This window comes from Eleginops maclovinus, chromosome 4 (genome assembly GCF_036324505.1).
Source record: "Eleginops maclovinus isolate JMC-PN-2008 ecotype Puerto Natales chromosome 4, JC_Emac_rtc_rv5, whole genome shotgun sequence".
Taxonomy (NCBI): domain Eukaryota; kingdom Metazoa; phylum Chordata; class Actinopteri; order Perciformes; family Eleginopidae; genus Eleginops; species Eleginops maclovinus.
Genome location: NC_086352.1, coordinates 9,714,373 through 9,731,340, shown reverse-complemented (window position 1 = coordinate 9,731,340; position 16,968 = coordinate 9,714,373). Strand labels below are relative to the sequence as shown.

Sequence of the window (16,968 nt, the reverse complement as noted above, 5' to 3'; positions counted from 1 at the left end):
CTAATTATTCAGAGTTGCGTAAAAACCAAGCTGTCTATACCGTCTGACACTCTATTCAACACCATTTTCATATTTCTGGAGTAATTATTCTGTGTTTGCAGAAATATTGTTTTTCTTGCATCACATTAAAATATTACAGGGAAAATTGGTTATTTAGTTTTTAGTTACCCAGTTTAGACAAAACCCTGAAATCTAGATTAGAATAAGCAGCATATTTAAAATGAAATAACTTTCAAGTAATCGCTTCCACTGCAGAATGACTCTTGTGAGTTTCAACAGAAAATCTACTGTATGCACACAGCCTGGTTCCTCTGCAGTAATCCACATTGTGGGATTTAGACAGAAGATAAGCAGAAATCACTCTTTTAGATGGAGTGTTTACAGAGAAGCTCTGAAATTTGCATATGATAAAAAGGTCACTGAAGGAGCTCTCGAAACATGTTCTTATAAAAAGGATTTATTTCTGAAGTAGGATTAGGAATTTACTCTTAAGGGATGCATCACTGTCAGTTCAGACAGATGTCTGTTTAGAGCAATATCTTTATTTGCTTTGTGATTAAATGGATAGGTGCAGGTGAGATGAAGAAAAGTCTTGGGAATTATAAGAATATTCCTTTAGGCAATGAAAGAAAAAGAACGACAGAAAAGCACGAGTGGGGCGGGTATTAAGATACTCTGTTTTAAGTTAGTGGTGCTTTATGAGTCACACACACGTATAGACCATCCAGGAGGCAAATGTGTGCACCCCATAGATATTCACTGTAGGAGCTCTGGTGTTTTATCTAACCTGGGTCTCTGTGGATGTAACATTAGTCTTAATCCTCTGCGTTCAGTCACTCAATATTGACTTTTAAAAGTGATCAAAGCATACCTTGTTAGGTGGAATTAGCTGGATTTAACTTGAAAATGAATTTCAAAAGGTCTTCTGAGAATGGAATAACACACTCTCACACACACAGCCTTTACATCATATACACACTGCTTTTTAGAAGAAAAAAGGAGTTGCAATTTACCTAAAGCTATATCTCGTTTAAGTTGTAAAGCTCTTTTGTTTTCTCTTACTTTGAACGTTGAAGTTGCATGTGTGTGTTTCATGTTTCACCAACACTCATCCGTGCATAGATACATGTACTGATCACAGAAAATTGGTTATTTAGTTTTTAGTTACCCAGTTTAGACAAAACCCGGAAATCTAGATTAGAATAAGCAGCATATTTAAAATGAAATAACTTTCAAGTAATCGCTTCCACTGCAGAATGACTCTTGTGAGTTTCAACAGAAAATCTACTGTATGCACACAGCCTGGTTCCTCTGCAGTAATCCACATTGTGGGATTTAGACAGAAGATAACCACAAATCACTCTTTTAGATGAGTGTTTACAGAGAAGCTCTGAAATGTGCATATGATAAAAAGGTCACTGAAGGAGCTCTCGAAACATGTTCTTATAAAAAGGATTTATTTCTGGAGTAGGATTAGGAATTTACTCTTAAGGGATGCATCACTGTCAGTTCAGACAGATGTCTGTTTAGAGCAATATCTTTATTTGCTTTGTGATTAAATGGATAGGTGCAGGTGAGATGAAGAAAAGTCTTAGGAATTATAAGAATATTCCCTTTAGGCAATGAAAGAAAAAAAACGACAGAAAAGCACGAGTGGGGCGGGTATTAAGATACTCTGTTTTAAGTTAGTGGTGCTTTATGAGTCACACACACGTATAGACCATCCAGGAGGCAAATGTGTGCACCCCATAGATATTCACTGTAGGAGCTCTGGTGTTTTATCTAACCTGGGTCTCTGTGGATGTAACATTAGTCTTAATCCTCTGCGTTCAGTCACTCAATATTGACTTTTAAAAGTGATCAAAGCATACCTTGTTAGGTGGAATTAGCTGGATTTAACTTGAAAATGAATTTCAAAAGGTCTTCTGAGAATGGAATAACACACTCTCACACACACAGCCTTTACATCATATACACACTGCTTTTTAGAAGAAAAAAGGAGTTGCAATTTACCTAAAGCTATATCTCGTTTAAGTTGTAAAGCTCTTTTTGCTCTTTTGTCTTTTGATACATGTACTGATCACAGATTTGCATTTCTAACACCTTTAAAAAGTCTTTAAAATAAATGTGAAAGAACAAGCAAATCTCCACTCATACAATAAATGCATGTATGAAAATGTAGTCGATTAAAACTGTAGGAGGTGCAATCTTTTGATCAATAATCAGCAAATTCACCAACGTGTTTACAGGACGTTCAGTGATACGGACGTTTTTACAAGCCTGTGACAGTGTTTGAACCTGTCCCTCACGTGTAGACTATAGCCCCCCCTGCAATGGTAGAATACTGGAGTATCAAACACCATCACTGCACAGAATCTGCACGCATTAACTCTTTTTTCTGTGGGAATGTGAGATGTAAGTACTGCATCATTCTCTTCCTGGTCCTCGACTTGTATTTCCCTATAGTCACCCTTTTTTGCTGCATTCTTATGTGTGTTTTTATTAAAAATGCATCACATTACAACACGTACAGACATTCTGCTAATATGGATGGCTGCCGTGAGAGCTGTACATCAAACAGTAGTACCATTCGGGGCTTTGAGCTGCACAAAACCACACACGCTCAGTGTTGCATCAAAGATATGAAACATCAGCCAGTCTCGAGAAAAAGCAGCCAAACCTCTGAACATGTTCAAATATTTTATTCTAATTTTAGATTATTTGAATGTGCGTGGATTTCAAACACATCCTCGTTCTCTCCGTCCGTACTTTGACCCCCAGCATCCTATCGCATTGTTTGGCATGTGGATGTAAATGTGAGGTATTGAGATCCGTTAAAGCCAGGGATAGTGTGTGTGTGTGTGTGTGTGTGTGTGTGTGTGTGTGTGTGTGTGTGTGTGTGTGTGTGTGTGTGTGTGTGTGTGTGTGTGTGTGTGTGTGTTTGCGGGATTGGGATGGGGATCACTGCCAACTGACAGGCCCTTCCCTGCTCAGTTTGTTTAAAGGGTTTGTAAAAGCAGCAGCCTTATCTCACCCGCACTGACAAAAGCCTGCCCTCTCCCCCCAAATTAAATTGGACCCATAGCGGTGTGATCAAATCAGCTGGCAGGCGGAAAATTCGGGCCGTCAATCACAGAGGTGTCTGATAAGAGCAGGCAAGGAGTCCCGATGTGGAAAGCTGTGGGCTCATTCCGCCTCGACACCCAGGTGATAACTCAGAGCAGCAGGCGCCTCCGTCCTACACACCTTGCTCCTAGCATCTCGTCACGACCCCCGTGCCCTTTACTCTTTACTCAGATACATGTTCAGTCACACACACATACAGGAGAACACACACACACACACACACACACACACACACACACACCTCAGGTAACATTCACACACTTTGTTCTAAAAAAACATCCACACGACTCTTTATTCCGAGTCTAATCTCTTAACACCTTTTCATGTTTTTTTTGTTCTCTGTTCAAGTTTCTAATAGCTCTTCTTCGTTTGATTTTTAATATCTGTGTTATTAGCCTTTGTGGTATTTTATGTAATCTTTTTAATTCGAAGATTTTCAATTAATCCGCTGAAAAGAGAAAACAAAGAGCTATTGTTGTGTCATTGTTGAGAGTTAAAAAGGGTCTTTTTTTCTCCCCTCTTTCTCTTTCATCTCGCCTATCTCTTTCCCGGCTCCCTTTCTCCTGTTCCTGTCTCATCTCTCACCCATTCTTCTCCCCCTCATGTGTTGTTTCCTTTTTTTCCCCAATTTTTCCCTCTGACCACTCTTTCGCGCTCTCTCAGGCTTTGTGAGTTTTGATAACCCGTCCAGTGCTCAAGCCGCTATCCAGGCCATGAACGGCTTTCAGATAGGCATGAAGAGGCTGAAGGTGCAGCTAAAGCGGCCAAAGGATGCCAACAGACCTTACTGACTCGTCTGCTATCCATACCCAGGTACAGTAACACCCATACAATAATACTATGCCATGCCATGCCTGTTCTCAAACTGTTCACTTTACTTTAATGGTTTAGTTCGTATTGCTGCACAATATGATTTTCCGAGCAATGGTTGAAATCTCGATCAAATTGTTACGCAATAATTATTTAGAATTCAAATCTATTTTATGTATGATCTTAACTTTAACATATGTGTATCTAACAATTAAATAACAACATAAAATACAATTTTTAGCATGAAATATACTTTATATAGTTATAGGCCACTTTTTTTGGTTGTGTGGACTGCTACTGTAGGGAAAAGAGAAACATAATAAACCTACAAGAATCCTCCAGTCTTACCAACAGTAGAAACCCCCATTACAACCCATTAGCAAAAAGAATACTCATTCTGGAAATGTACATAAACTAATTTGACAGACTAATAAAACAACAAGATGCATGAATTACCCACTTAAATATTAAATGTGGTCCAATAGGGAAGCAGTTAAAGTCCAAATGTGGTAGTCATAATCTGACTTGTCACAACGACCCCTAATGTGACGGGACATTTTTAGTTACTTTTAGGTCAAAGTTCTCTTTAACATATTAGCCGGGAAAGCTTGAGAGTCTGAAGGAAACACAGGGCCTCTTCACTTTAGCTCCACTTAATTGTATTTGTCTCTTCTGCTGTTTGAAATTTAACCTGCAGGCGAAATGTTGTAAATTGATGACATCATCAATACCCAGCTCTGCATCAGCTTTCGTTCGTGTGCTTTCAGTTAAACCTTTACTTATGGGACTACTCATCAGGGAGCTGAACAATGATATCATATTTGTAGAAAAAAGCAGCATGATGATTGGTTGCACTAAAAAAGGACACACAATATGTTTAATGTAAACACCCTACAAACTGCAGTGGCTTGAATAATGGTGGAAAACATCACAAACCCCAGTTAGCACTGTTTGTTTAGTTCAAGTAAAACTTCATTAAACTCTCCTTTAGCTGAAAGTGTTAAAGTGCACTTATAAATCCTGTTATCAATTTTAAATGTATGGGATCATGGTAAGGTTATTTGAACTTAGTTATCCAATTAAGAGTGTTGTCTCATATGTCATTTTAATTGCATTGTTGTAGAAGAAGAACTGATTATGATTATACCATGGTTACAAATAAATAAATACAAATAACTAGACAAATTGTATTTCTAATTTCTAATTATATGCTAATGTGTTGTTTTGCTAAGGACAGAGTGTTCAAAACGATTGTAAAAGTTCAAACTCTTTGTCAGCATTCAGAGCAACATTGTTATTTTAATACAACTCAACAATTACTTTTGTGTTTATTATAATAATCTTAAATCCAGTTTATCGTGACAAAACAGTGGTGAACTATGCCATCCATGTATCTGCTGTTTCTAACTTTTTAATGATCCTGTTTTTCACAAATAGCTCTTGAAAAGGTATATCTAATCTCTCACAATTCCTTGGTTGGAACCTAACAAAGTCAAAGCTTTCCTACAAAATAATAAAAAGAAAGGTTCACTTTAAAGTGGCACCATCCTTCAGTAAAGACTAATTTCACAGTGTCAGGCTTGATTCAAAAGAATCATCACCCATCTGTTACAAAGTGCAGCTGCCAGAGCCAAATAATATAGATGCATCCTCTCTTCGCTCAATTGGCCAGACAACTTTTCATTACAATAACATACGCCTGGATTATATTCCCCATAAATAAAAGCATGGTAATACCATTTGTTTGTTTTAGATTTGACTCCTTAAAAGCCACAAGATGGCATTAATGGAAGGTGGTGTGCAATACAAATGATAGATGCTCCCTTTATCTCTTGCTTGATAGCGTTTGAATGGAGTCGTGTCCTGCTAATTGAAGAGAGGCTTTCAAAGCACCCTGAGACGAGAGGAGGGCGGGAAGGGTGGGGGGGTGGATTTGAATTTAGCACATCAATGGGGAACAAATGGAAAATATCCTGCCACAGCGCTGAATGACAGGGCAGTCATTGAGATGTACTCTGAATGTCGCCAAGTACAGACATTTCCAACAATAATGTTCTGTCACTTTATCAGGAAGTGTGTGTGTGTGTGTGTGTGTGTGTGTGTGTGTGTGTGTGTGTGTGTGTGTGTGTGTGTGTGTGTGTGTGTGTGTGTGTGTGTGTGTGTGTGTGTGTGTGTGTGTTTTCATGTCCTCCTCTATCTCTGGTCTGGTACAATTCATCCCTGTGTTTTTCTTTTGTTATTACACCACTTCTGTTGTTGAGTTAAGGAAAAGCAATAGACCAAATCCAAGAGCAATCACACAAAAAACATTAAAGAAGAAACACCCCAGTGGGGCTCCTGAAGCCGGCTCCTGGTTTATAGATTCTTAAAAGAAAACCATGAGGGATCGAACATAAAGAAGTTGGATATGAAAAATTTAACCAATCTACTTTAAAGAATATTTTCCTCTTCTCATTAATTGCCTTGTATTGTGGAAGACGGTAGTTTTTGAGCACAAGACTGAAATAAGTTCTACTGTAATTTTCTAAAATGAACTGCATTATGATGATGAAAAACTTTGATGAAACTCGAATGATGATTTTTTTTTTGTAGGTACAAAACTTCAATATGTAGATAAGTTCAGAAGCCCCCATTTATTTCCTCTAATACTGACGATTCGCTTTGAAGTTGAATTAAAAACACGATCAGAAAGCATTCTCTCCTACTGGTCTCAGGAGCCCTGCTACTCTGAAATTGTGTTCTGTGTCTTAAAGATAAACTTAATGCAAAAAAAAAGCTGAAGCACTCACTGTACGGCCACCCTCATGGCAAACAATGCAAGGCAAATCCAATTACTGTAGACAGGACAAGTTCCTGAAATATGCATTTCTGCCTTAAGGGTTATCTTTGTGAATATAAAAACATCAATTCAACCTTCTAACCTGCAAATGTTGTCAGCCTGAGAAACTTCACAACCACATCGAGGCACAAGAAAAGACCCTTTTTTGTGTTGAAGATTATGTGTTCTGTCATTTCTGTTTTACTTGTTCATTTCAGTTCTTATGGTAATGACCATAATAACCTCATTTGATTTATCAGGCAGAATAAGTGAGAGTGTGGAATACGTGTGGAAAGGGTGCTTTGAATTCTGACTTTAAGGAAGAGAAAATCCCACTGTTTCTTTCCTTCTTTTGCACCCCCACCAACCTGGCAACCTGACCAACCAATCACAGTGTGAGGTGGCCTTTCTCCGCTATAGCCACCTCCCACCCACACCTGTCATGGGGCCAAGTTCCCACAGCTGTAAGTTGAACCCATGGTGTCATTTTCTTTTGGATGACGTCATGTGGTGGGACTGTGACTGCGTTGCATGACGTGGCGTTGATTGATATCTCTAAACTCTATCTCTTCTGCCCTCCGTTTTAAATATATATAAATATATATATACTGTATTTTGTATATTGGCAGTTTGTGGAGTGCAGTAAAACGATGCCTTTCTTGGCTGTTGTACTTAATGTAACTGACGTGGTTGGTTGATTATAACTGGAAGTGGCCTTTAACCCTTTGTGCTATTGTACCGTGTGCCCTTGTGATGTTTTACTTTCTCTTGTGGGGTCCATGTGTATGGATGTACTGTATTTTCTATTTCTTCACATTCACGTCAACAGTGTTATTTTTTTTATTTCTTATTTATAAAAATCTGAATCTTTGCAAAAAAAGGACCATTTTCTCCCCCCCGATCGACAGCTGTTTAGTTGAGAGATGGCCAGGATGACCCTATGTTTGTGTAGCCAATTAAATCTCCACCGTTCATGCAGCGAGCAATGGCAAATGTTGACACTCCACTTCTTCGTGGATTCCATCTGCACAGGGAGTACTTCTGCAAGATTGTTTTGTTTGCCTAACATGAGAATCGCTTCCCATTTATTTATTTATGAGGGTGCAAACCAATTACGCCGTGATAGCAGAGCTGCAGGCAGCACAGCAGACCCACATGGCCAGAATATGTCCACCGTACTGTACACACAGGCGTATAAGTAAAAGCCAAATACCTTGGATGAGTATTTGCTGTTGCTTTTAGAAGGATTATGCCATAAGATAAATTAGCGCTTCTGTTTTAGTGGCTTTTATCTGAGATAATTGTCTGTAAAAAGACAAGGCAGCAAACAACTTCACAGTGAAAAGTTCCTTTCTTAGCAAATGAGTTTGTTTCCATCCCTCCAGGCCCAACCCTGATAAGAGTTTTTCATCGAACTCATACTGCCCTATTCTTTCAGAAGCCCTGCAGGCGACTCTCCCTCCCGTAGTCTATCCAATGAACTCAGGGGGGTGTCGAGCTACAGAAAATGGGAGGGATAAGGTCTTTCTGGCATCAACTATGCCTCTTAACTGCAAGGTGCCTTTTATGGAGCCATCTAAGTAGCTGGCTGTTTGGCAGGATGGCATGCTTTGACAAAAAGCTTGAGAAAAAAAAATGAACTGAATTCTTTATTATCTGACGAAGTTGAAGGGTGAAATACTTGGGAGGTTTTCTAAGAAGCTGTTTACTTGGGGGAGAAAAAAAAAATCTATTTTAAAGCCACTATGTGTTTCTTCTTCTCTGTGGTAGATGAATATAGCGCCAGTGGCTTTTAAAAGAGGGCATCTGTAATTGTGACGGTTAGTGCTTTATGCCGCTAATGGCCGGGGCTCGCTTTGGCACACATAAGAAATAAGCTAGAATCTCCACTCTCACATCTAAAAAGCAGATCTATTATGAAACTGTAACAAGCTCATTTACAGGAATGGAACAGTAGAACAAAGAGCGTCTGGGCGCGCGTGTTCCCGTCACAAAGTCAGTCCCTTTCATGTTCGCTCCCGGAGAGTGATTTGCTGTGATTTCAGAGCCTTTCTTCACCTGCATCATAGCTAACAACATATTAAGGATGATGGGCTGCAAACCAGATCTTTTATATCCAAAGCTCTGCAGCACGGACACTGTTAGTGACTGTCGACACAAAGGCTGGGGATGCTAGGTTGGCTTTTCATGGTATCCTCATTACAGGCAATTTCTTCAAACATGTACTTTTATTTATTTATATATATTGTTCAACCATCAGTTTTTCTGTCATAATCATTACACTCGCACTGTCTTGTTTTCTTTATGTTTCCTTCTCGTTCTTTTGGTAGTTTGTTTGTAATGAATTAACAACAAGATGAATGACAGCAACATCTCGGGCAACACTCGGCTGTGTTTCTTTTCATGCAGGGAGATGTAGTCGGTTTAAATTAGGCCTCCCTTGGATTAGTGCTGTCACAGTGTAGATGTCTGTTCCATATGGTTAAAACACAAATCTCCCACCCCACCTCTAGCCCACTTATTTCTGGTTTTGATTGACACACTCCTCTTTTTTTTTTTTTCTCCTCCCCGTCTGTTTCTCATGCTGTTGGCTGTGCCTGTCAGTCTGTGTGATAACCAGGAGCCAGCAACCCCGAGCATGTTTGCCACAGCCTCTCTAAATCCACTCTCCTTATTCTCCCCTCTCTTTCTCCCTACCTCTCGCTCTGTCTCTGTGTCACAGGATGAAGGGCCACAACACCTTATTTCCACAAGTGCAGTAAAAGTACAAAGACTTCTTGCTCTGCTACATATCATGAAGGAAGGGTGGTCCCTTGATCCTGCTGAAAACCCGCTGAAAGATTGGGTGACTGAGAAAAAGGATCCCAGAGTTGTTGTTATTTGGTTTTCTTCTTTTTTTTTTTTTCTTTCTTCGCAAATGCCTATTTTCTCCCTGTTTTGCTTTGGCGTCTGTGGAAGAAGATTTTTTGCAGAGACCAACTTTTTGCTGCTGTTTTTTAGACATGATGGGGGAAAAAAACCTTTATAGACTCATTATGCTCAAAGCATGCATACTGACACAGGATATAGTAAACACACATACCAGACATACACATTTAAAGATACTACACTTAAAAAAACCATGAAAAATGAAAAAAAAAAAGACTTTGTACATGTATAAATACGTGCAAATGCCAACTCAAGTACTGACGCAAACACATGCGTGCACGCGCACACAGACACACACAAACACACACACCAGCCTGCTGCCATTTTGGTTTTTGTGCCTACACAGGTGTTGTGCTCTGTGACAGGGCAAGCTCTGGATCAAAGAAGAAAAAGAAGAAGATAAAGAAAAAGAAGAGGAAGAAGATGAGGAGGGAAGAGGAGAATCCAGGATAATTTACATGCATCATTCCTTAGGAAATAGGGACCAAAGGACTAAACGCTTTTTAAAAGAATATAAATATATAAATATATAAATATATATTTAAAAACTCATACCTTGTAGCTGCAAGTATTACAATTTACTCGTAGTCAAAAAAATCATTAAATCAATATCCAGTGGCCTACTGTAAGTATGAATAAAAGAAAATGGAAATAATGTATAAAAAAAGAAATGGCATCGTAGTATAGGGGCTGATCTTTTGCTCTGGATGCTGATTTAGCACCAGGTTGTAGTATAGTAAAGTAGATTAGAAAAAAAATGTAGATTTGCTAACTTTTGCTGTTGTTTAAAAAAAAATACTTGAAGTCGTAATGAAATGTGGGCAAAAGTGAAGGAAAATGGAAAACATTCATCCGCCCCTGTACGCAACGAGTCTCTTTCTCTTGGATGTTAAGGTATCAGCCACTGGATATCTCGCTCATCATGATGTTTAAGTCACCGCACTCTCTGACAGCTACGAACAGACTGTTCTGGAAGAAAAAAAAGAATGCAGAGAGAGTGTAAAAAAAAAACAAAAAAAGGACAGAACTTACTAATGTCTGTGCTGGACAGGGTGCAGACGTCTGAGGCTTCTCACTAGCCTTGGTGTTCAAGCGACAATCCACTGTAAAGACCAAGCAAAATGGACATGGGGTGTGTTTTTCTTTTTTTCTTGACCTTTTGTATTGCAACAAGGAGTGTGAATTATGAAGCCACAAGTTGTTAAGGGGTAATGGTTCTACTTAGAGAGATGGACAAATGGATGGTCACGAGGGCAACAGAAAGGGAGTAAGGTGACAGCTACTGAAACTGCCAGCAGAATGAACTCAGTATACAAATGAAACGGCCCTTAGGAATCTGTCAGAAAAAACAAAGTATGCCTGGTGTAAACAAGCAGGACTATAACTGACAGGCCAAGGATATACACTATGTGTCCACTCGATCAGCTGCAAAATCCGGATACAATGTCCCTGAAGACAAACTATTTACGGTATTAATGGCAAGGAAGTGCAGGCTTTTAGAGCTCATTTTTGCTCTGTCAAATCTAATGTAAATTCCTCTATTAACATATTCCCGACCTGCTTTCTTCATGTATTATACATAGAGCCAACGCTTAAACAGACAATATGTAAACTCCATAATTCAGCTCGACTGTAGCCTCTCTGACACCGATGCCAGGCAGGACAGAGAAAAGCACTCCACTTCTGTCTGATTTAGAGCCTTTATTTTGACTGTTTTAGAGCCCTGGATGCAGGCTCTTCTCCAAAAAGCAGATCAATATGTTTGGCATGAGTCTGGAGGGAGGAGCGATGCTGCTTCAGTCACTCTCAACACTTCCCAATTTTCTCACCAGCTCACATCCGTACACTAGCCCTTTGAGCAGTGGCAGCTGGCGGTAAGAGGCATGGCTAAGCAAGGAGGGAGGGAGGTGAAGAGAGGAAGTCAACAACCAAACATGACATTGGGATCTTTTAGACGGATGCTTCTAGGATAAAAACCAATGACTTCATCTGGAAATGTAGAAGCTGTAAACAAGCTCCTGGTGGCAAACAGTATATCTCTGCTATGTGCTTTTTAACAACAGGGTTTAAGGACTCCTATTTACTACTGAGACTCTCCTCTTTGCCATTCCTTCCTTCTTTCACTAGCTTTACTCAGACAGAGATCAGAAATATTACAAATCACTGAAAAAGGGACTGATAAAATGTGCCAGCCAATAGCTAAATGCACTGCTATTCTTTGTCATCTACATAAGCAGAAGGTTTTAATTTGATATCAACGTGCCATATAACCCCCTCTCTTTCCCCTGTCCTAAGTGCAGCCATGCCTTTCTAAACCTTGGCGCAACCGTTCAGCAGCTCTCCCCTCAGAACAGCATTTTCAAACCTGGCTAATGTCTGCGCTCACTACCCTTCAATTATCTCCTGCACCGTATTAGACATGCTATTTCACCTTTCCCTCTAATCACACTGTAATCACCAGCCTCTATACATTAGCAGCAACCAAGTGAAAAATCACCGGGATAATCACTTGGACCAAATGACGGGAGAGCTGGTCCCCTGCATGCACGTGGATGACAGAAGGAAGATTAGAGAGAATGATGTTTGTGCCTACTCCCTGGCAAGGCTGTTGACAGCTGACCTGGCACCAATAACGCTGTCGAAATTTACTCAAAGAGGCAAGGAGGATGTGGGATAAAACCTTCTATATAATAGCAAGGTGTTTGCAAAGTAGGTTGACACTACCAAAAACTAAAAGAGAAAGCTGGACGATAAAACCATATTTTTTTTCCTATGGCACAAACATTAAAATTGGGTCAAAACCACTTTAGAAGAAAATCTCTAATTCTTAAGAAGTATCTTTATTGGGATTTCTTGTAGCGTTTCATTGCTTCTCAGCTTTCTCTTTTTAATTCACAAAATTAAATTATTTAATAAATACAGGTAAATACAGTTCTTTCTTTCTCTTGCGTGTATCCCTGCTGGGACACCTGCAAAGCACAGTAACACGGCCAATTCAAGGCCATAAAAACACAGCTTTTAAAAAAAATGTCTTCAAAACAAGTAGGGTAGCTCTCCTATTCAGCCCTTGATCAGATTTGAGGTGAAATTGCAGCAAGCTACATGATTTGTCGTGGAGTGGGGTCAAAACAAAGCCATGTTCTGCAAAGTGTTTGTGCTCATTATTCATGTGAAGCTGAACTAATCGATGGGAAATCTAATGTCCCATGAGCGATGAAATTTCCTGTGCTTGTCTCTGCCATCTTTAGAATACATTCTGCGAGTCAGGCTGAACATGAACCTTGCATGCCTGCTCCGCTGATCTTCTCTGTCTTATATCTGATGCTGTGTGAGTTCCCACTACTAATGGCAGGTTGAGTCTCCAGTGAGCCAAAACCCAGCCTAGCCCGGTATCCCGCTGTCTGCTTGGCTAACAGTGCAGTGTTCATGTAGCATCGCTGCTATGCCAGGGCTAAATTAGGCATTGCGAAATCAGAACTTCAACACTTTTGAGAAGGGTACTGTTATAACTTATACACTCAGGGGAGGGTGTTACTGAGGTGACGTGCATTAAAAACAGAAATAGCTGTAAAATCTGCTCGGAAACTACCAAAACATGAAAAGAAAATAGTCTCTGCCTGCCCCGTTCCCTGTCTGTTTACTCTTGTTTTAAATCCAGGCCATGGTTCACCTCTAAGAGAAATGATAAACCCAGAAGGCAACCACTACGCTGTTGCCAAAAGTGGTATTTTATGTGTCCTCTAATTTAAAAAGATAAAAAGAACATGGCATTTTAACCTAAAGGAATCAGTATGAATCTAATTATAGTGAGAGTAAAACATGCAAAGCAAATCCTACACGGTAATGTCAAGTATTATGTCCATACCCCCGAAGCATCCGGCTTTTCTTCTCCTCTCATACTGCCTTTATTCAGCAAATCAGTGTTTCAGTGAGTATATATCCAGCGCTCTTAGTATGAGCTCACTGCCACTGATGCATGCCCCCACTCTGACCCTGTATTATTAAATGAGAATTTGGGGGGTTTATACATAATATAACCTTTTCCTCAGTTGCCACTACAGCATTGCTCATAAGGTCAGTCCTCTAGAGGAGCATGTATCCTTAGAAGGCCCCAGCCAATGGCAGGCAGAGCAGAGAACTGCTGGAGCATATCCACAACCCCCTGGGTGCATAACACTCACCCTAAAATAGCAGTGATTGTCAAGGAAAGGAAGTGAAATGTAATTGACTGAAAGTGGAGAGATAATTAAAGGAACCTGTTGGACAGGGAAGAAATTAATGCCTCTCATTTAATAGCTGCTTTGGGAGAGAGCTTTTCCGTCATCTCACTCAGAGGGTTTTGCTGTGGAAATGGGATTTTGTATGGAAAAAGGGTGGAGGTTGAAACAGGCACTGACTGGGTGGTGGGGGTGCTTTGTGCTAAACTGACACTCCACAAAATCACTCCCAATACTCAGGGCATCAGGCGCTATGATGTCATGATTAGTGGAGAGGTTCAGAGCCTTGCCTTACCCATGATACTGAGGGAGCTCGGGCAGAATTACATATAAGAAGGCTAATGAACTACATTTGGATTTATAGTATTGCCATCCAATTCCAACTGACTAACTAACTAAGTAACAATGAAAAACCTTTTCACCAAACAACACACAGCTGAAGGTGTCTGATTACGTTCAACAACATGGCTGACAGAAATGAAGCCTTTTTTTTATTCCTTAATGTAAATAGCCTATTAAATACAAAAAAACAGAGGACGGTTGTATAGCAGCTGGTGTTGAGACTCCCAACTCTGTGGGACAATGATGTCACTATAAAATGTATCCACAGCAGTGCAGGGATCTAGGAGAGTTTGAGTTCCTTTAAGCCCCTTAAGTTTGGGCTCTGAACATGCATCCTACAACCCTAAGCGTCGGACCAAGGCTTAAGGAAGTGTTTGACTTAGTGTCAAAGCTGAGCCACAGCCCCGAAGTGATCCGTTAATTAAGATTCTGTGTACGCCGACATGTCATGATTTTTCTGACGGAAGAAAGATCGCCTGTGCGGTAATTGGATTAGTCCAATTGGGGCTGATGAACAGATATGACAGTGACAGTAGAGATCATCCATCTGCATGCTCACCGCAAAAAATAAAGAAAAAAGCATCAGCCATCACGACAACACTTTTCTAAAACTCATTAGAAGTGACAGTTTGGGCTTTTTAAGGAGGTTAGTTTTGCAAAAATTGAAACTCCAGGTGACTCGTTTGTTCAACATGTACATAAGTCATTTTCGAATCACACAGTGGATCCCACATGAACGTGGTTAGGTCAAGGGGAGAAACAAGAGAGCAATTGTTGTAGAACCCAGCAGAACCCCCTGCCAGCTTGACCCAATCTGCCACAGCTCTCCTGACCACACAGCTGCATTTCTCCTGTACATACAATATAGCTTATTTTTCAATTATGTTGAACCTTCTTTATAAGCCGTACAATAGAACATGTTCAAACGTTTAAAAAAAATTAAAAAGAATAGTTAATATATTTCAGTGAAACTAAGAAAAAGGAACCTATGAAATAATTTATCCAAAACTGAAGATGAAATGATGTTATTTCTTGTATAGTGAAGCACTGATGTTCAAAAATGGGATTTTATACTCATGTTGGTTCTTTATTTTCTCTTCCGCTTTGTTATTATCTGCTGAAGCTGGGATAGACCCTTTGTCATGAGGTTTATTCGGATTTACTTTGATCATTTTTTTATTTTTTCTGTATTTTTTTGTTGGCTGCACAATCCCTGTATGAAATCCCTCGTGGATGGGCAAGTTCAAAGAGGGTTTTTTTGCTCACAGGAAGCTCTTAAATCAACACAAGAATTAACAAACTGCACTGTAAAAGGGATAATTGATGGTACCTGTCATGTGGATTCAGAACAATGAGTCCAATGCACAACTGAGTTAAAATGAATCAGCATTGCATGTTCAAAAAGAATCTCATTTGAGGCCTTTTGTTGTTTTGAGAGAAAAAAGACAAAAAAAAGACAAAAAATAGCAAACTTCAGTCAGATTGGTTTGAGATCGACGCCGTCATATCTCATTGTCTTTGGGCCATTTCTGTAATGTTTTTATCTTGTCTATCTCTGTCACAATGTAATTGTTATTTCCTTTTTTTGAAGGGTTGATAAGAATCATTGACATATCTGTTAATTTAATCTTCTCTTTTCTTACATAAGGAAACTTTTTTTTTCCCACAGTTTATCTGATGTGATTCCATCCACTGAAGACATTGTACCAACAGTAGATAGCGCCACATTGCTTTATTCCAGTCAGGTTGACTTGTTAACATGAGGAGGGAATTCTGCCTTAAACCCAGCCTGTTCTTTCCGACAGTACTACCTGTGAGCCGTGGTCAGACACACTGTATTCTGGGGATGCCAAATGTACTATCTTTTAAAAAAATATCTGTTGTGAAGACATACACTCCACCACAATCCCTCAAGCCCATTCTGACACAAATAAGGATGTGGTCATCCACCTCCATTTCCATTGGTTACAAGGACCAAAATGTAAACAGCTAACTGAGCAGTTTGCTCCAATCAAGCATTCAATGAGAGCCTTTAAAGAATTTACATTGAGTCGTAGGTGATTTTGCACCATGTAGATTTGTATCATGAATCATTGCATTCCCAGCTTCACTATCTAGTTTCATCTGTTCATTTGTTCTCATGCTATTAAATTATTCATGATATATTTGGGTATTTATATTCACAATGAATTGAATAAGCATTTATTTTATTATTTGACTTGAACAAACTGTTTTCTTTTTCGTTTAAAAACAGAGATGTAATTTGAAATAGCGTTGGCTCGGGTCTGTTTCCCTGATTCGGGGTGATAACTCCCATAGTGCTCCTGAACTCTGTAGTTCTCTAGTTCATTATATTCTGCTTAGACTAAAATAAAGCACAGTCCTGTAGAAGATTGAGTCTGCTTTGTCCTTCCTTTTTGTCTATTCACATGGCTTTGTTTAATAAATCCTGAAGGTTTGGATCAATCCCGGTGTGCATGCATGACCCGGTTTGCAAAGATGTGAAGTGTTCCCTGTCCTCTTCTCACTTGGATTGTGGAGAGAATGCATTTAGGACATGTCATTGTTTTAATTGAGCTAACAGCGCTAACCATATCCGAATACCAAATTAGATGAGACGGTTAGTAGAAAATCGTTTAAAAAGGGCGAATAATGCATAATAAATGGAAGGGAGATTGGAAGAGGGAGGGGAATAAATTGTGAATTGATTAAAGGGAAATGGATATT

General features: G+C 39.5%; 1 protein-coding gene across 1 annotated transcript in view; it reads left to right on the top strand.

Annotated features, from left to right (window-relative positions):
* Window positions 1-16,634, top strand: part of celf6 (CUGBP Elav-like family member 6) — a 137,807-nt gene extending 121,173 nt beyond the window's left edge. Inside the window, exons 12-14 of the mRNA XM_063882009.1 lie at window positions 3,790-3,939; window positions 7,149-7,218; window positions 9,477-16,634. Coding sequence (XP_063738079.1) covers window positions 3,790-3,917 — 128 coding nt within the window. The 3' untranslated portion in view covers window positions 3,918-3,939; window positions 7,149-7,218; window positions 9,477-16,634. The remainder of the gene's footprint in view (window positions 1-3,789; window positions 3,940-7,148; window positions 7,219-9,476) is intronic.
* The last annotated feature ends 334 nt before the right edge of the window (window positions 16,635-16,968 follow it).